This window comes from Atractosteus spatula, chromosome 4 (genome assembly GCF_055471065.1).
Source record: "Atractosteus spatula isolate fAtrSpa1 chromosome 4, fAtrSpa1.hap1, whole genome shotgun sequence".
Lineage (NCBI taxonomy): Eukaryota > Metazoa > Chordata > Actinopteri > Semionotiformes > Lepisosteidae > Atractosteus > Atractosteus spatula.
In genome coordinates this window covers 31,907,061-31,928,029 of record NC_142709.1, presented here as the reverse complement: position 1 = coordinate 31,928,029, position 20,969 = coordinate 31,907,061, and the positions used below count along the sequence as shown (strand labels likewise).

General features: G+C 37.3%; 1 protein-coding gene across 1 annotated transcript; it reads left to right on the top strand.

Moving 5' to 3' along the window:
- The first annotated feature begins 2,685 nt into the window (after positions 1-2,685).
- LOC148836083 (SH2 domain-containing protein 1A-like) lies at positions 2,686-14,616 on the top strand. Its single transcript, XM_088914879.1, has 4 exons — positions 2,686-2,896; positions 4,738-4,798; positions 8,117-8,258; positions 14,283-14,616. Exons 1-4 carry the CDS (start codon positions 2,763-2,765, stop codon positions 14,306-14,308), a joined length of 363 nt encoding a protein of 120 aa, XP_088771005.1. The 5' UTR covers positions 2,686-2,762; the 3' UTR covers positions 14,309-14,616.
- Positions 14,617-20,969: the final 6,353 nt, after the last annotated feature.

Here is a 20,969-nt window from a genome sequence, read left to right as displayed (position 1 = left end):
CTTAAATAAGGTGGGGCAGGATTGAGGACAGGTGCACGGAATCAGCCAAAATGTGGAAAGAGCCGGACCGCCCTTAAGAGGAGGGATTACGATCCTGACATGTGTGGTATATAAAGAATGTTTTTGCTGCACCAAATCCACCAGAGTAAATTCCTTGTACCTGAAAAGAACTTGACAAATGAAGGCGTTTCTGATTCTGATCGGTTCTGCAGCTGGATGTCTGAGCCATCATACCACACAGATCAGGTTACCCAAGCATCTCACCCTTTTACCAGCTTTTATCTACACGAGAGGTACTGTAGATGTACAGTACTAGCTTCCTTTAGTTAAGTACAGTGGATGACTTTTCTTATTTGTTGAGCAACGATGAAGTGATTTATTATTCATCATTACTGTAATAAAAAAGTAACCACAGTTTTGTCAGACATCCTCCTTTCTGGAGTGAAGAGTTAGGAGGGGGGGGGGGGTATTTTTTAAATATTGTACTGCTTAAAAATATCAGCCCATAAGCTATTCTGAAACCCCAGACACTGAAAATACTGTATGCTGCACTTTTTTTTTCAAAAACCATAGCTCATGTGGTTCATTGTGGTTGATCTGAATAACAGTTTGCATAAACAAGGTAAGGCTTTCAGCTGCATGACAGATTTTACAAAGATACCAATATGTGAAACTTGCTTTAGCATAAACCTCAAGCACAGGTGTTAGGTTTCTGTAAACATGGGAAGAAAATTAAAAAAAATGTAAACAAAACAAAATCTCTTAAGATGCATCTTTCAGAAAAATGTTTTATGTACTGTAAGTCCATTTAAAAAAAAGCAACAGCCATCCTTACATTCCTGTACAGGTATATGAGTGAAAGCTACTTCAGAATTTTAATAAAAAAAAACAACCTTTGTATGAATGCACATTTCCTGTGTGAAAATGTCTCTGGATATTTTCAAGCGATTGAAGAAATGGACATCGAACTTCTTCCATAAGAAGATATGAAAGTTTGCAAACAAGGTGAGATCCATCAATTTCATTTTGTTCTTGGCAGCTAAGTGATCTGAGAATCTCACCCAGCCATTTCTTGAAAGCAGTGAGGGTATAGGCATCGCCAACATAGCTGGGTACCTTGTTCCATACTCCCACAACTTTTTTTTTCCTGTTCTGAGTTTTAAAAGCACCTCCCAGTAGGATTTAGCTTCCCACATCAATCAAGACTGAAACTGCTAGATAAAGAAAGTTTGCAAATGAGAGAATCCTGACTGGCTCATCTAAGGAAATCAGATAGAAAATATAAGGTCAATTGTGAAAATTTAACCTGCTCCAATTATCGTTTCATTGGTAAAAAAGCTTAAGACACAGAATAAATTAGTGTAGAAGGGGGAACCACAGAAATGTGGAACATAACAAAATCAATTTAAAAATGAAAGAGGAAATAGGAAACAGTGATAACATAGTGAAGCACAAAAACAACTGAATGCTGAACTACATGAACAGTGAATACCTTTTTTGAGTTCGTATTCAGACTAGCTTTCTAATGCTGTTGGGTATGGAAAGCAAGCTGGTGTTTCTCTGGGTATAGATCTGGGATGACTGCTAGGGTTTAGTTAGCGATGCCAATTGATCTGCTTTTCGAATAATATCAGAGAAACCCTACAGTAACCTGTGTCCCATCTGATAAGCAGCGAATGATCAAGGGGAAGAGCAAGAGAAAAAAAAAGACGATCCCATCACCACGACAGGTCACGTCATGAATGACACTGCGGACTACCGCATATGTTTTACCCCATACCTTTGCTGAGATGTGAAGATGGCTCCACCAGACGCACCACATTCAACAGTCTCTTGCCAGTCTTTGAAAGAAATGCCATTGAGCATTAGGAGTGATGAATCATCCCTGTAATATACACATGAAGGCAGTAGTTACAAAGACTGACAGGAGTCAACGAGGACCTTAATTATGGGACAAAAGACCTTAATGTTTTAAATAAAAGAATAAAAAAAACCCATCATATGCAGGAATGTTTTATTTACACTGTTATACTTTCCAAAATTCTTCTTATCCTCTAGAGGCCTTACAACGTGAAATGTCCATTACATGGGTACATAGGTCATATTAGTAAAGCATTCTCACATGCATTTACATTTAAAAAGCTACAAATGATTTTTGGGGTTGGTACAATTCATACTATATGAATTTCTACTTACGTTAAGGGATTTTAGGTTTAAAAATCTTTTGAGCACTAGGTGGCCCAGGAGTGCCAGTTGTTACATCGAATTTGAAGAATAATGTACAGTACAGTACTTTTTATTTGTCTTATTTCCTTTCCTTTCTAGGAATGAAATAAATTTAAAATACTAATAATATACTAATAGCCGAGACCTTGAAACACAAGAACAAGATCATACAATACACGAAACAAAGAAAAACTCGGTAAAAAAATATTTTCTTGATTTTATTCGTGGTCGAAGTACTGTATAACAAATTAAGAAACTTTATAAACGTATAGTACCCTACGCGAACTTTGTGCAGCTCTGCTGGGGGCCTCTGTGACCGATTTTATTTTAAAGCATGATGGTTCAAAACATCACACTGCAAGCCTTGAACGAAGTGTGAAAACCTCACGCTTTCATCTAGTTCAGTCATTGTCTGGTAGGCTCAGGAAGTTAGAAGAGTTTCAAACTTGCCAGGTCAGATTCTCCTTTGCTCTTATTGTTTTAAGACAAGGCGCCTCACTTCCTCTAAACGAGGATTATTGCTCGTTGCTCAAGCAATGTTTCGTTCGATATACTTCGGGAAAATTGGTAAGGAAGAAACAGAGAAACTGCTAGAAATATATGGAAGAGATGGAAGTTTTCTAGCCCGAGACAGCGAAAGCGTGCGTGGAGCTTTTTGTCTCTGTGTGCGGTAAGTGCGCTTACTTGCAAAACTAACGCAGGTAGCCTGGGTTGTGTATTTTCTGAGCATTTGAAATAACCAGACAGCAATTCGAACTAACGAACTTAAATAACATGATTATCTGACATCTTAAATACTGAACTTATTTTTTTTATGTAAAAAAAAACTTAATTTCCGTGACAAATATTTACCACATTGTGGAATAATGCCAGTTTCATTCAGTCCGTCGTTCAGGTGCAATCAAGTCTAAAGTCTAAAGCTAAGTAGCACTTGGGTTGTCTCTGATTCATTTTCTGTTATTTGTAACTATTTTCAAAACAGGTTATATTTTTCCATGATTTGTAACGATCCAGACATGTTCTGACGCTTTAAATACAACAAATGACTAACCATAGTGTAAATGCCACGAAAAATTCAATTATGTGTGATAAAGATAACTAATATTATAAATATATAACATCATATAAAAGCCTTAAGGTCCCAAATTGTAATTACTTTAAATAACATAATTATGAGTTTCTTATTTAATACTTATTTCAAAAATGTTTCATGCAGCCTCATAGGAAGTAACAGAAGTCTCGTTTGAATTTGATGTATAGAGTTCTTATAAGATGGTTGAGTTATTTGGTGTTCCCTCTCAGAACACAGATGCAGCTTCCGAATTTCAACAAAAGTCACTTAATATGCATAACCTGAAGAAACTTTTGCATCTCTGGGTTTTATTTAATGTACCCTGAGTTGACACGGATATAACTGTCGAATCAGCTTCATTGTTTTTCCAATACAAACCTATTCCCACTATTTCATTACACGAACAACAGGCATTTCAATATATCATCCATCACGCTGACCGTGGAAAAAAAATGCTGAATATTCTGATGAAATTGGGGCTCTTTCTATGAATAAATGATTTTATTCACTTCTGTAATGTACAGTGTCTCTGGGGAAAGGAAATTGAACTAAAGGTCGCCGAAGGCAAGTGAGAAAATTTTATTATCAAAAACTCAAATTCCATTTCTCCCCCCATTAGAACCCTTGATACAGCCACAGGGAATGAAAAGGTCAACAGACAATTCAATAAAGAATGAAAATGGAAAAAAAGTGCATTTTCACAACTCTTCTTCTATTTAACTAAGTGCCCTGGAAATGCTCGGCTGCAGCACCTACTTTCGGAATGCAAAACCTTTAGAGTCTGCAATCTTTTCATCTTTACGTAATAAGGAAAATTAAAATGAGATGATATATTGCGAGGATTTCAGTGGACGTTCTAGTATCTGCTTATTATAAATAACAACAAAAAATAACAGCAACATAGTACAAAATTAGGGCAACAAAGTAAAGTAATTATATGACTGAAATATTAGCACACGCATAATTTTTACAAAGAAGCCAAAAATGTACAGTGCATAAATATTTTCATTTCCCGAAATGGGTAAAAGAAAGTTGCAGAAAATGACGTATTGGCTTGTTATTCTGTTAATTTCTTTAAAAGGGGTGTGGAGGTGGCGGTCTGTGCAGAATTATGGTTTGCACAATTAGGTCAGATTCAATCAGTTTAAACAACTCTGAGTTTAGAATTAACCTTTTGTGTTGTGTATGTATAGAAAACTGGCAATTTAGTTTTTTTAATGTTCATTGCCCTAACGTTATTATTATTAGAAACAGAAAACATCTATAAAATGGTTAAAGAAAATGACCTTATTTTACTATTTATAACAGCCTTTCTGTAGGTTGACAGTTCAAGAATTGTAAAAAAGAAATGTTTACTTGTTTTAACTGTAGCTACCGATAATCATAAAAATATAAATACAGTGTTCTCTTACATCTGTGTTTCTCCCATTTCTTTACAGGAAGGACAACTTCGTCCATACATACAGGATTTATAAATCTGCAGGGAAATGGGCTGTTAAGGTACTGTATTTGCTATTCTTTTCGTCAGATCTGTGTATACTCTCCCTTCTTTTCTCCGTATTCGCAATCCATCATTCTCACTCTTAATTTAGAATTTGTCAAATTCCAATTATGGTGATGTTCACTTTTAGGTTTGAATAGGCTTCAGAAATATTAAAAAATCGGGAGGTATTTTTAATTTTTATTATGAGGATATATTAAATCATAACTCTATATCAACAACAAGTATAATGTTTTCTTCAGTATTTAATTTAAACCCGGAAACTCTTGAATCTAGAATAACTCGTTTCTTTGAAGTCAACAGAAGAAAAAGCTCTGTTTTATACTTCTGGTGTACGATAAGGTGGTGGAAGCTTGAGTTTTGAAGTGGATTGCTTGACAGCTGTAAAGACAAGTACTCGCGGATGCTATCGAGACGAAACCGCCGGCAGTAAATATGTTTTTATTTTACATTCGTCTGATGGTCGTGGGAAGACATATCAGATGCTATAGGGCGGATGTGGGAGGGTGTGGTGCGGGGTCAGGTCTTTTTTTTTCGTCTTTCAGCACTAGCAATGTGGCCGTGCGCTACGATGCATTAACATGTAACGTACTGTAAGTAAAAATATCACCAAAATAGAAAACAATTCCACTAATCTGTTGAAGCCTGTAGCTATTCTTTTTCATTTCGAATTGGAGTAAAAGGCTTTCCTTGCCATCTCAGAACTGCGTGGAAACTTTTTTCTGCACGAATTTATTTATGAAGCCTTAACAAAAAAGCGTGAAACCGTGTATTTGCTATCCACCCATTTGCAGCCTGGTGTATTTCGAAGGCATTTTCAATACTGTTTTAAAGCGATTATCCTCATTTGCGAAACATGTATTTTCAGCATGAGTCATTGTCCTTCTGTGTGAAAAGGAGTTATCCATTAATGATCGAAAAAGCACAAGAACGGACTCCATTTTGCAAAACTCACTCTCGATGCTGGGCAGATAATAGGTGACACACTCTTCAGTTTCTGTCACTTCAGAGGCATTGCCGTTTCGTATTTATACGTCGTGAATGAAAACACGCATAGTGATTATTCTTCCTTTAACAAAGTATTTAAGATTTGAATAGTTGTTTTGAGGGATTTAGAATCAATTTATGGCTCTTCGGTTTCATTTGATAGCCTTTTCTTTGATATAACTGACTCATATTGTGGGTGGATATTACCTTCTACCACATATATCTGAATTATATGCTCTCTGTTTTTAAAGTCAGAGGCAATAAGTGGTTTAGCCATGCTGTCTGTGACTGCATTCTGAAATAGTATGGTTTTAGGTGTCGCTTAGTAAACTTTTTTGAAGCATGCAAGAGGTCAGCGACTTACACAGTGTGAAATTATGGATTCTTTTTTACACAAAATGCACACAAACACAGACTCAAAATTCGTAGCTCAAGGGGTTAAAGTTTATGTTACTCGTGTGTAAGTTAGGCATTCTCAGTCTCTTCTCTCTCATTGAGGTCTTTTCAAGAGACCGTTCTTGCTAAGTCTCTGTTTTGTTTTATGCCAATTTGAATTGGCATATCTAAGAATGCGTATATGGTTGATTAGGAGAAAGGCACCACTGCAGACTAAGTGTAAGATCTGTCAGATCAGCTGTGTGAATGTTCATTTTACTTACTACTGGATGTGGGGTGAAAAGTTTCCCTTTGTTTGTGGGGATCCCCTGGACAAGTTCCGAGGATTCCCAGGTGTCTCCCAGCCGCTGGTGGAGAAATACTGGACTTGGTTGTGTAAGAGACTTTACAGTCCCAGAAGAATGTAAGAAAGATTGCAAACAAGAGTAGGCCATTCAGTCCATCCAGCTCATGTGGTCTGTGAATATATAAGGGATCCAAGGATCTCATCCAGTCTATTCTTGAAAGAAACCCGAATATCAGCTTCAAAAACATGGCTGTGCCTCCTGTTGCAGTCTTCCCAAGCCCTATGTGTAAAAAAGTACATTTCCCAGTCTCCACTGAATCATAAAATTCACCATGGAAACCCATACCATAGAGAAGTGTTTGATTCCATCTCCAGCCATAAGCTATTATTCACTTGCAATCCTTATGTCCCTCACACCCTGTTTTTAGGAGGTGTCAGTTCTATGTGTTGAATTTGCAACACGCTCCTTTCAGACATTCCAAGCAGAGAAAGCTACACCTGGAATGCTTCAAGTACAACTATTTTTTCAATCAGATATGCACCAAATCAACATCGTCTTTGATGCTGTTTAAGCTGTATCACCCAAATATACTTCTTGCTGCTACTGTATATAGACATCACAATGATGGACAAATAAAGTGGATTGCTTAATGTCTGGTGAATATGTTGTTAAATAGATGTTGGATGTGAGTGGCACACAGCAAAAGTGAAACATCCTGTTATTACAAACTGTTTCAGGTTCTTTTTTAACTGTTGGCACCTGAGAATACCAGATCAAATGGTAGTGAACTGATTTACCTCTGTTGCATGTGATGCTTTGACCTTATGATTTTTAACTGATCTCATCTCTCTGATGAATAACTACAGTCACACTTTTGACTCTTTCATGAGTGAACATAAAGACATAAGAAGGGTTACCAATGAGAGGAGGTCATTTTGTCCATCTAAACCATTTGGTAGTTAGTAGTTTATTGATCAAAGGATTGCATCCTGGTGTTTCTTGAAAGAAACATCTGTTTTGGCTTCAACAACATGGGTGGATAGCTTATTCCAAACTCCAGCAATCTTTTTGGTAAAGAACCTTCTGTTCTCAGTTTTAAATGCAATTCCACAATTTTAGGAGGATTTTATGTGTGTTGCACCTTTTCAATATAAGAACACATACCAGCGCACATCTTAAAAACACAACAAATCCTATTGGTTCCAATGCTCATTTGTCCTTAATGCCTTTCAGCAAGAATTAAAATGTTCCTAATATACATTTAAATTATATTAATATATTTATATAATGAATAATATATCATGTATTGTTGTGTAGCCAAATATTTCTTATTTTGGTTTTTCATTTTTATCTGAATATTGTTTATACGGTCATCTCAGATATTTATGACCATATTAAATTTTTCTCTTTACAAAACAACACTTTTATAGTATTCAGATACATAGTTTTAATTTTATTTTAAATGTTTTAATGTCCTATATTGAGATTTTCCAAACCCTTTTTGTGTGTAGTGTTTATCATTAGTGTCATGACAATTGCATTTGTCTTTTTTCCTTATTATCTTATCCGAATTGTCCATGCACGAGTTATGATGACTCTTCTGTGCCTACAGTAATTCATTTTCTTTAATTTTAAATAATATTCTAGACACCTCCCACAGTGAAGCCAGAATTTTTTGAGAGCTTGGACCAACTCATTGACTGTTACAGAAGAGTCACCCCAGACAATATGGTTCCCTTGCTTTATCCTTTGGAAAAAACAGCACTTTACGACAGCAACCAACAGAAAGGTAAGAGTTTTTTCTCTCTCTCCCATGTTTTAAAATCAGTTATGTAGAGGACGCTTACATTTGTTATATTCTGAGCACAGGGGGATTTTTGTAAAATTGCAATCACAGCGGAACACTGAAACGAATGTATTTAAGCACTAATGAAAGTGACATTCAATAATCCCTCTTACCACTGAATATTTTATGTTGGCTTTCCTCTAGTGTTCTTCATACCTGTATATCCCTTCTTCCATTTTCTAACCACTTTATCCAATTCAGGGTCACGGGGGAGCCATAGTCTATCGCAGCAAGCAGCAGGTGCAAGGCTGGTTACACCCTGGACAGGATGCCATTCCGTCACAAGGCAGACACACAAACACAGCCAGGCACACACTCACACCAGGGCCATTTTCCCCAGAAGCCAATTAACCTACCAGTATGTTTCTGGACTGTGAGAGGAAACCAGAGCACCTGGAGGAAACCCATACAAACACAGAGAGAACATACAAACTCCACACAGATAGAATCCCAGGTCTAGAACTGAATCTTAGTTCAATCACTGAAGCAACTTCTGAGTTCTTTACCTGATCTACCATGTGGTGTGGCTCCCTGGGGGCCCTGTCACAGGTGTGTAAAGTGCTTTGAGGTGAAAACTGCTACACCCATTGGAAGAAAGTATTATTCACTGTAAAACAGGTGAGGTTGCGAATCAGTATCAGTGCTGCTGATTGTAATCCGTCATCATATTGCAAGAAGAAGACGACACTGATCAAGCAGAATGCTCGCCTCAAACTAGTATTAATCTAGGTTTCATTGTGAGTGCTCAATGCAATTTATGCTGCATGCTGAAGAAGTCATTGTTGACGGACCTTCAGATATGCATGCTGCTTGATATTAGAAGTATAAGAATTATACCTAATGTTTTTAAAATATGCTGTACTGTAGTCAAGAAATTCCCTTTTTTATAGTGAGGCAGGGATCTGGAAGCCCTTTACTAGTCAAAGACATTGTTTCCACAAGACTGTGGCTTGTTTGTCTGTGGTGACATGAAAGTTTCCCCGTTTCTTCTGAAACTGAGATTTTGCAGTTCATTTATATGCTTTCCTTGCTCGGAAAAACAAAAGCCAAGTGAATTAAGTCTTATTTTTTTCAAAAGGTGGATTTCAGGGTGTCAAGATGGCGTCTCCGTTGGCACTGCCGCCTCATGGATCTTTAATCTCATTTAGCCATTTCTTGAAAGAAGCCAGCAGCAACATGTACAGTACAGTGATGTTTGAATAAATAAGTACACAGTATATAGGCTCAAGACAGATTGAAGAAAATGTGTTGCAGGGAGGTATGGTGGCATTGTGGTTAGCCACACTGCCTCACAGTAAGAAATCATGAGCTTGCTGCTTGTGCCTATATTTGCATGGATTTTACTGGGTGGTTTTCCTTCCACTTTTCAGAGACATGCATGCTCTCTAAATGGATTATTCCCAGTGAGAGTTTCAAGGGGTTTTCATCTTTGGGGTAGTTCATTTCCCAAAAGAGGGGGTGTTTCTTTAAACAAAGAATGATTGTTGTCGGGGAAAGAAATACCACCCAAACACACTGTTAAAGATGAAACCTTGAGATCCTTCAAGAATTAGGAGTATCTTTTAATAACTGAGCCAGTAATAATCAAGAACAAGGTGGGAAAAAAGTTCTCCCCTTGTTTTTAACCTTTCTTATGTTTTATGCTACAGTACTGTCACTCCCAGTACACCTAGAGGGTGCTCTTCTTCTCTCCTGTTCCTAGTTCCCTGCGATTATTCATGTCTTTCTGGTGTGTCTTGTTGTGTAGCCTATTTACTTCCTGCCTCTGCTCTGCTCCTTCGCTCAGCATCGATGTTCGGATGTCCTGAAACCCGCCTAGCACCAGGTCGCACCACGTCCGCTACCTGAGGGCATAGGTTTCTATATGGCATTTCCTGGCCAGCTGAGCCCAGGCTAACCCCCGTCTCGCCGCTACGCATAGGGTCTTTTTCATTCTCCTGCCATTCCACGGTTCGTCCCTTCCGACATCCGTGATATTATTTTATTTCATATTTCCCAGATTGGTGATTCCCAGATTAACAGTTTTTACTGAAATTGGGGTGCTCTTGCTAGATTAAGACCATTTTAGGGAAAGTAACAGAAAAGGGCAGCTCTGTCATAAAGTTCATTGATAAGTCATCGAATACGACTCTCAAAAAAACTGAAGCAGCAGGTGAATGAAGGGAAGCCTGGTTTGGCAGGTGGATTTATCTCTGGAATCCCTCTGTGTTCCTGTGTGACTGTGGAGTAAAGTAAAAGGCGAGGTGTCAAATTTATCAGAAGCACACGCATACTGTACTTTACACATTGCACATACAGAAGCGTGGTCCCAGCAACATGGAGTCAGGACTGTTTCATTGCTAATCAGAAAACAATTAGGCAAACTTTGCATAGAATAAAAGCTGTGGTTTTGCTGCATGCTGGTCTGTCAGATGTCTTTGTTGTTTTTGATTGTGTGGGTAAGTCCCCTTCTTAGTTCTTCCAGACAGTCTATTAGTCACTGAAGAATTTCCACTCTCAAAAAAACTCACCTCAAGCAGTAAGAAAATAATAATTTATGAGTAACCCTTAATTATTCCTCAATCAAAACTTACTATCCTGCACACATATCAGCTGGACTAACTAATTTTGGACAATACCAGTTGAAGTCTGTTGCTGTAATTCAGGGAAACTGCCTTAATGCTTAAAGCACACAACTCTTTGAAAAATAAAAAAAGGAATTATGAGTTGGCACCAATTTAAGGAGCCTACTGGTTTCAATGGTTTAATGAGAAGTTTGTAGTTATATTTGATGGTATATCAGTTGAATTTTAAAAAGCTGCTTTAAAATGGTCAATTTCTAAATTGTGCATTACATTATTTTTCCCAACTTAAGCAGATTTTATTCCAGCAGTGGTTGCACTATTTAAATAAGAACTTGAAACATTAATCTTGGCAGGGAAAATATTTCCCCCAAATATTGGCCACCTACAGTTTGGAAATGTTTCCAAGTTTGAGTTAAAGTTAGTATTTTTCAGGGCAGGGCTGGAACAATGTGGGTCTTATATCCATAGGATCAGTTGGTATTGATTATTAGTCTTGTAAAAAGGGCAAATTATCGAAGCCCTGCTTAATTATTAGTACCCTTTTTGGGGCTCTGTACAAAAATACATAATTCAGAAATGTGATTCATTTCCCATTTTCAGTGCTGTATTAGCTGGTGTGATTGGGAAAACACAACACAGATTGTATATAGCCAAATAACTGGGCCCAGGGTTGGCACTGTGATGCAGTGGTTAGCATTGCTGGGGTCAAGGGTTCAGTTCCGGATCCGGGGTGCCATCTATGTGGAACTAACATGTTCTTCCTGTGATTGTGTGGATTTTCTCTGGGTGCTTTTCTTTTCTTCAACATTTCATAACAATACTTGTAGGTTAAATGGCTTCTAGGAAAACTGGCCCTAGGTGTGAGTGTCTGTGTTTGAGTCTGTGTGAGCCTGTGATGGTGTCCTGTGTATGCCTGCTTTGCTGGGATAGGCTCTGGAAAACTGGGTCCTGGGTGCACTGGATCACTAGTTGGTATAAATCTGGCAACCTTAAACCAAAGTTTAAATCCTTTTCGCCTCTCAAGCTTTCAAGGTCTTTTGGATCGGTAGCCAATTGATTCAAGCTTTCTGGGATGACGTAGAGAAAGTGAAAGAATGAGAACTGGACGCTTATCTTTTACAGGTTACACCGATGTTCGGTAATTAATATTAAGATTCTGAAACAACACTTTGCCTCCAAATACTTTGTAATGTTAAGAAAATGTGAACCTGAATTCTTTGACTTAAAAATAAAACTTAGTTTGTACAGTATACAAGGATGAAAGAAACTGATATTGTCTACTTTCTAGAAACAGCTGGATAAAATCCTCAGATAAATTAAAACAAACCAATCAAGCTAGATGCGCCAAACAGCTTTCTTATGTTCCAATATCAAGTGGCCAACATGGAATGCAAATTGTAATTTGTTATACAGCATCCTTGTTGCTCTTAAATAAAATTGTCATTTTATTATTTTTTTAATTATTGGCATACTTGCTTAGTGCGAAGCTTAGCTGTCCCCAGGTCAGTAGCTGTAGTCTATAGGTGAAAGGGCACTCACTAGCTGTTGTCTATAGACATGCGTGACTTGTTAGTGTTGTGATCTTGACATAAACATCTAGAAGGAGAAGAAACATACAGGTTAATGCCTCTGGACTGTACATACACAAAGAGAGAGTAAGTCAAATTAAACTAAAGATCTGTCTTGAGTGTCTGGTAATCTGGACATAGTGTAAAATGTGAAAGCGAGACATTTTTGTAATTCTTACTGTATATATGAGTTAATATGTATCTGTAAAGAAATACAAAGGGTCCTTTTTTACCCATGGCCAAAAGCATATGGACGAATGCTTCATACGTTAGATAATTTAAACTTTAGTCTGAAAAAATTCTGTATCCATGCAGTTAATTTGCCTGTTCACAGAATGCTGTGATTTCCTCTTTAAGAACATTTCTCTGATTTAAAACCTATAGTGCATTAAAGGTCTTTTTTTACTCATGCAGTAACTATATGGCAATATTTTCAATAAAAATAAGTTAAGAAGTAAGGTAAGGTATCTTTAAAGGTATCTTTAATCTCTGTTTTTTCTCAGCAACTGTCATTCATGATACCACAGCTGAACACAAAGCTCTTTCTCATAAACCTTTCATAATTGCACAATAAACAATCCCCCTTGTACTCCCCTTTCATTTTTTTTGTGCTTCTAAAAAATATATACCAGAAAATGAAAAAATCATCCGAAAAACCTCCTTCAGACTACTTGGGGCTTTATAATGCAGGTAACAAAATTGAGTCATGGGAGGGGGGGGAGAGAATGGCTGTGTTTTTTATTAGATACTTCAGTTGCTCTCAGAAGTTTGTACTTTCCATTTGAGATTCCTCTGTTTTAAAGACAAAAAAGAGAACATGTTTTGTTTGCTTTAAACGTGTTTAGAGTTCTTTTCATTATATATTTATGAAAGAGAAGAGGCAAATAAATAATACAACCCCCAGGTAGTGTTGACATCTCTTATACTAAAAACACAGGTACAAGAAATTAGGCTGCCGCTTTGCCATAGTATAATACAACCATACATTGCAAGAGCCCCTTGTTAACGTGACTTCAGTCTCTGTAGGTGCTCTGGCAGTAAATCATTAAATCACCAAATCATTAATGCACTGCAAAGCTTAAAATCCATTCGCCGCTCCAAAATTTCTTCATGTAATTGAACTTCCCGTGCTCAAATGAAGATAAAAAAAAAGCTGTGAATCTTAAACCTTGGTTATTAATTCCCTTGGTATTCTACTGTTTGTTTTAAATGAAAGGACATCCTTTGTCTCACCTGAAATGGAGTTACTGGGAGAAATAAAAAACAGGTTTTGGTTATAACTGAAGGCATGGGACAGGGGGACTTTGATTGCATTTAATGTGTCATAACTATTTAATCACAAGGACATTCCATTGTGGTAAGTAGTGGGTGAGGTGTATTTATTATAGATATGTCTTCAAAATCTAACTTTATAAAGTATTCTTCTTTTTAAGCTTTTTAAGTGTGCAGTGAAGGTGGAAGCCAGTCACTTAGAAACAAACATATTTTAAGTTGTGAAGAAGTTCTAGAATACTGTGATACAACATTAAGTTTTTAACTGTTTGATTGGCTCTGAGCAATAAAGAAAATCAGCTTTTAAAGGAATCCCAATAGTAAATTGTGTTATAATGACTGTAAAAAAAGGAGGACAGGTTTCAATTATGACTGGTGGTGAGAAATAAACTTTAAATTTATGTTTCTAGCCTTGCAATGTTATCGACAAAGTGGTCATGTGCCCCTTGAATTTGTTCCACCATTTTTCTCTGTGTGTTAATTCTCTTTTACCTGACCAGCTTGTTATGTCTTTGTAATGACACAAGCGATGAGGATTCTCACGGGTGTTTTCTGTTTTACAGATTTTACATACATGGAAATATGCTAGGCCGATGAGTCTACCCATGATGGCTGGATTCATCTGCACATGTCTTTAACCAGAGATCCCTTTGTCTGGACCGTGCAGTATTCCTCCAACGTACAGTTCTCCTTGGCCTTCTTTTTTGTCCTTTTCCTGTTTAAGACTCAAACCACAGAGGATGAATACGTTTTGCTCCACTGGACATTTGGAACTGGCAGGTTATCAAGTAAAGCAAAGACGAGTAGAGATTTTAGTTCTCTCATTTATAAAGTTCTGTAATGTACAGTAGAGTTTGTGTTTTTTGCAGCAAACACCAAAGTCAGCTCCTGTGGGGAATAAACATGCATCCTATGATCTCATTTTACTCTTCATTTTGATTTTTCTTCTCAGTTCCAAAGTACTGTAAGTGTACATGTAAATGGACTATCTCCTTGTTTTTATACAATCATTTTTAAGAGCAGAGTACGCAAGACAATTCCTGTTGCGGAATTGGAGAGGATCCTTCCCGTCTGTGTGCCTTGTTCCTTTGTCACAGTTCTCTGTTGGCCGTTTTCTTGCAGACATGCCACTTTAGTCAGCACTGCTGCCTTGCAATGCTGGGTCCCTGGTTTAAATTTTGGACCTGGGTCACTACCAGAGTGGAGTTTGTATGTTTTCCCCATGTTCACGTAGGTTTCCTCTGGGTGCTTCGGTTTCCTCTCACAAGCCAAAAACATATTGTCAGGGTAACTGGCTTCTGGGAAAACTGGCCGTAGGTTTGAGTGTGAGTGTTTCTGCCTGCCCTGTGATGACTTGGCAGCCCATCTAGCGTGTATCCTGATTCGTGCCCTTTAGTTTGCTGGGATAGGCGCCAGCTCCCCTGTGACCCTGGATCAATGGGTGAACTTCATATTCAGCTTCGTGTAGATAAACTTTAGTTCATACCTTGCTTAGAAATTTCATTGTAGTGCTTTGAGCTATTTTCAAGAGTCTAGATCATCTGGTGTGAGTACAATTTATTACCGTACTTCCTTTTAGTGTTCTCTTGTGTTTCATAATATACACTCTTATCAAATTATAAAGGCCTAACATTTCCAGAGATCATAATTGGAGCAGCAAAGCTCATTTATTGCCATTTGTGAGCTATTTTAATGTATTAACTGTTCCCAGTAGTTGATAGACCATCATGCTTTTGAGATAATGGGACCAGTTATTATACCACTTTTGCTCAATTATTTCATGAAGTTTGAAAAAAAGACATTGCTTAGAAATTGTTTCCAAGAAAACAAATGGCATCGACAAAATTGCAAAGTGCCATTTTAAAAAAAACACATTTTATCTGTGAATTTGCTTTGAGATTCTAATCTTGTCTTAATGGCTTTAGTGTGGGAAACCAAAGCAATCCTCACTGTATCACATTGCACAGCCCCCCACACACACCTCCTTGTACATTGCAGCTGAGGGCATGGAAATGACTCGGTCAATTTAGTTGTTTTTATTTTGGTTTTCAGTAAAATCAATTAATTCATTATCTTACTTAGGACTTTAACTGAGGGGTTGAAGTGAAAAATATGAAGGGAAAATTACAGGGCACGCGTGGGAGTTTGGGGGTGGGCACTGAGAATATGAGCGCCTTATGAAGTATGAAGTATTTTCTATGTCATTTCTAGATCATTTTGGTTTATCTAACTGGAAAACGAAAAAAAGTACAAATTAGTATATGCGTGCTGGAAATAACATTTGATTCTGTAACAGCTGAAAGAAGTATTAAATGTACAAAAATGAAAAAAAATTGGAAAAATGGGAAAAAGACTAGACACGTTGTAAAATTGATAATTCAGTCCTAATATGGGAAAGGGACTAATTTGTTTAAGACCTGTGATGTTGCTGCTATGTTTCAGAATTAGTTAAACAACAAATTTCATTGTAAAGAAAATGCTCATATTCATGTATAGTAGGTGCTTCCTGCTGGAGGGCCAGGATACAAGGACTCGTCTGAAGAAGACTGTGAGAAATACGTTGAGGGTACACTAAATCGGAAAGCTGAAATCTCAGACTCTAGAACTAAAAAAAGTGGAATCCTGCTGCGGATGTGCTGCTTGGCCTAAATTCTGCCCTCTTTCCTTGCCATGTTGTACTCTTACACCAGTTCCTCTCTTCACTGGGATAAGAGGAATTTTTGCCTAACCGAGGAAAAGAGAAGATTGAACTCTGACAGATATAATGGTGTTAACGTTTTGGTGATTAGCCCTTACTTTTTGTGTCTTCAAAGTCCCTTTGTAGTCAGCAGTGTATGCTTTTTTCTGTCTCGTACCCCTGGGAGGTGATGCAGGGGGCTGATGCAGGTGGCTCCTTTTCCTTCTTGCCTGAGTGGGTTACTGAAAGCACACTGGGCTGGGTCATTACGGCAGCTGGAGAGCTGATGTCTTTGCGCGAGTGCACAACAACGGGTGTTAAAGTCTGTCTGGGAGTCTACATATACAGTAGCTAGAACCACAGTCAGCTTGCAAGCTTCCATTCTGGCTCATAAGTACTGTAGCAGGTTTTGCTACTTGCTAAAAATAAAACATAGCAATCCTACTGTAAGTATTTACAAAATGTGATTTGGCTCCACTGTTCCAGTAATACGGTAGACTTTTTGCCAGTTGTCAGATTTCTACTTGCAATCAGTGGTGTGAAGTAGAGCAGCAAAGATTTTTTTTTTGTGTCTGGCAGCATAGGGATGAATGCAAAGAGTCAGATTGAATTTTGTTGTGATCGTTGTGGTCTTGGTGGAACAATGTGTGAATTATTCCACTTGCAAAACCAGATGCATCATGCTGTGTCTTCTGATAAATGACATCAATGACACAAAAATTGCTAAATGATAAGCTTTCTTTTCTGGAAGTTTTAAACTTGCCATATAATGTTGTAATCTATCTAGCCCTCAGAAATGATAATTTAATGTACAAGAATATGTTTTGGTAATTTTCTGTACAGAGCAGATGGTGATTGGTTGGCCAAAGACATGAGACATGCTAAGGATCTAGGTAGAGAGCTGATCTGTGTCTAATCAAACAGGGCAGTATCTTGCTGTTGTGAGGGCTGAGGGCTCCTGATGCCATTAAAATAAGGGTTTTATAACTACTGTACCAGTTCATCTCTTCACTGGGATAAGAAGAATTTTTGCCTAACAGAGGAAAAGAGAAGATTGAACTCTGACAAATATAATGGTGTTAACGTTTTGGTGATTAGCCCTTACTTTTTGTGTCTTCAAAGTCCCTTTGTAGTCAGCAGTGTATGCTTTTGCTGCAAACCAATTAGTCATGGCAGAAAACCTGTTGTTGCTGTATAAACTATTCATTTTGCACACTACTCTGACAATGTAATCACTACTACTTAAGTTCCTAATGAGTGTTACATACAGTACACTTGGTACAAAGTCCAACTGTAGAGGATTTAAACTGAAATCATCTTTAAAAATTAAATCAACAAGCCAAAAACAAAATTAAATTGAAGTTACTTCTAAAAAAAGCCTCACTGTTTTATCAATGTAGTGCATATGTTCAATTATATATTTTTACAGCTTTAGTTCAAAGCTTGCGATCAGAAGGAATAAGGTTTGTTATAGCAGTCTTGAACACACAGTTCAGGGGTCACTCTTTTAATCTGACAGATCAATGACGGATTCTTACTTGACAAAGTTAGAAACTGTGCCCTCTGCCAAAGACACCAAACAAAACCGTAAGTCTTTCCATTTCTACAATTGGTTATAAAGTGAAATTTAAACAACAAAACGACAGCTTAAATAAGATTAAATGAAAGTCCTATGAAATACCTTCAGTTATACGCACAGAAATGGAGGTATAAATTACAGTAAATGTAATTTCAGGGTTGAATCTCAGTATGAGGGATGACAAGCATTTTTTTCCTCTCAACTTCTTTTTTAGCTGATTACTTGGCTTCTCGGAAATTGTTTTTTCTCCTGCGAAAATCTTTTTTGTACTTCTTCCTGGTTTTGAAACGCACTCTGTAATTCAAAGTCCAATAAATAGCAAAGTGCTCTCTCACAAACCCCGGAGTCTCTACCCTTAAGCAGTGTGTATTTGGTACACAGTCTCACAAAATTACATCCATAAAAAAAAATCAACAAAGCCCACATTCGATTTACAAAATCATAAAACGTTTTTTTGTTCAATTTCTTCAAGGAAGTCATTTATAAGTATGCTATTTTGTTTTTTTTTTCAATCAGAAAGGCTAATCCAAATACATACAACTTGTTTTGGCTAAATACCAGCCATTGTGTAAATTAAACCACTGAATTTCAGTAGTTAATTTCTTAATAATAATGTTATATTGTATAGCGCCTTCCATTCTAAAGCATCACAAAGTGTTTTACATATAGAAGGAGACTCTCTCATTTACCAGTGAAGTACAGCCCCACCTGGGTGACACACAGCAGCTATTTGTTTGCACCAGCAGAAAGAGAAGTGAGACATTATTTATCCAGTTGAATTAAGAGGAAACTTTAGGAAGGCCAGACTGTAATATGTCTGCAGTGGAAGTTCACAAATACACCAGGCTTAACACTACTACTGTTACAAACAGTGACATGGGACCTTCATAACCAAGTAGTCAGGACCTTTAATATCTCATCTGCAGGATGGCAATTACAGCACACTGTTCCCTATACTCAACCCTTGCTTAGGAAATTCTAGTATTGATACTTATATCAATACTATGTCTCAAAGTAGCTCACCAGCATCAATTCCAGCAACAGTCTAGTTTTCCTTTTGAGGTCTTCTGTCCCAGTACTGACAAGACCAAGCCTTACATAGCTTCTGAGATCAGAAGACATCATGATACAAGGTAGTAATGCTGTTGCCTTGCATGCATACATCTGCATCTCATCATTCATTTGTTTACTGGTTTAACAACAAGGCAACATATATATATATAAAATACTTCTCAGACTCTTGGGTGTGACAAATTATTATTCATACTGTATATATATAACCTAGAGGAGTTTACAAGGCTTTTTACAAGATATACATCCACTGCGTCATTCTTTCAGAAAACAGTATTTCACATGTATTGGCAAGAGTCATTCACAGAGAAGAGCAGGGAAAGTTAGCATACTCCTAAAAGTTCAATTCCAGTTTAGACATTTTGCAAAATACCAGTCCGTGTTCAATCCAGGATGACAAAGCCACAGTTACTGATGCACAGCTCTCTAGGATGGATGCGGTGATGATATGACATTTAGGAATCAAAGTCTGAAGTCAAAAAGAAACAATCATGAGAAACAAGACTGCATGGACACATAATATTTTGTGGATACGCACATGTAAGGGAATTAAGGTCTCTCAAGGCAATGATTTGATTATATGTTTTAGTAGTCTCGCCATTATACTACCAATCAAATTGTTCACTAATTATCTAGACAATTCCAGTGTGTGTGTACATTTTTCACTCACAAGATGTGCTAGTCTCAGATTTTGTAACACACAAGACCAGTTTTTCTGTGACGCTATATTAGATAAAGTGGTTAGTACATGGATGTTTGGATGAAGAATGTCTTTGGAATGTATTTATGTTCATGATCATAGGCCAAACAAAATTTAATTGAACTTGCAGCATTTGATTTTCTTTCACTAATACTGACTGACAATAAAATGCAAATGTACATTTTTAATCAAGTAAAGCATTTTTCATTTCTGTGGTATGGGAGAAGCAGAGAGATAGACATGTTAGTGAAAAAACAAACAATACCAGGTACATAGAAATTCTATCTAATAGCAATTTAAAATTGTTTTGAAATGTAACTTCTCAATTAACAGTTTCAAGACCAGCCCAAATTACTTTACTTAGTGAGCTTTGTTCTAACTTCCATTACCCTTGACCTCTATAAAGAAAGATGAGCCACTTAATTCTAAAAAAAAGAATGTTTTCTCATTTGCCATCTCTAATGTATTTATTATCCTGCAGACCACTAAAATAGCCTGACGCCCCCTTTTTTAAATTAACTTTTCTTGAACTATCAAAATGACATCACATATGAAATCCATCAAGCGATGGGTTGGATTCTGCCCAGAAATAAAGATCCATGTGCCTGGGGACAAAGAATCAGAAGCACATTAAATTAAAGAAAAAGGATTTCATAGCCTTTCCGGTTCAACAATACATTTTCATTCAAGAAATGTATGCTGCTCTCTTCAGATCTTGACATCACGTGATGTAAACGTCTTACATATTAATTGCAAAATGTTTGGGTCCGCTTGTGGCTCTTGTGACTAGATTAACTATTTTCATCTTGAACTGGGAAGATCTGGTCATTCTTCAAATGTTAACGAAGTGTTCAAAGGTGTAGGTGGCTAGATGTTGAACACAACTACAAACTACAACTACAAAGTTGACAAATGGAGGGAAGCCATTCTGCTCCTCTATGCAACTGACCATGTCTGGTAGCCATTGCATTTCAAAGACATTTTGTATGGAATTGGTGCAATACATTTTGGACTCCATTTGCTTATTTATCTTAAGAAAAGGCTAGTGTTTCATAAGCGCTGAAAAGGACTCACTGGAAAAAGGATGAGCAATGACCCCCAAGACAGGCAGGACTGGTGAAAATCCATTAGATTACAAAGCCAGCAGGACTCTGTGACATCACTGTGGACAACATTGAAAACCAATGCACCAGATAACTGGATACAGCTTCTCGTGTCCCTGA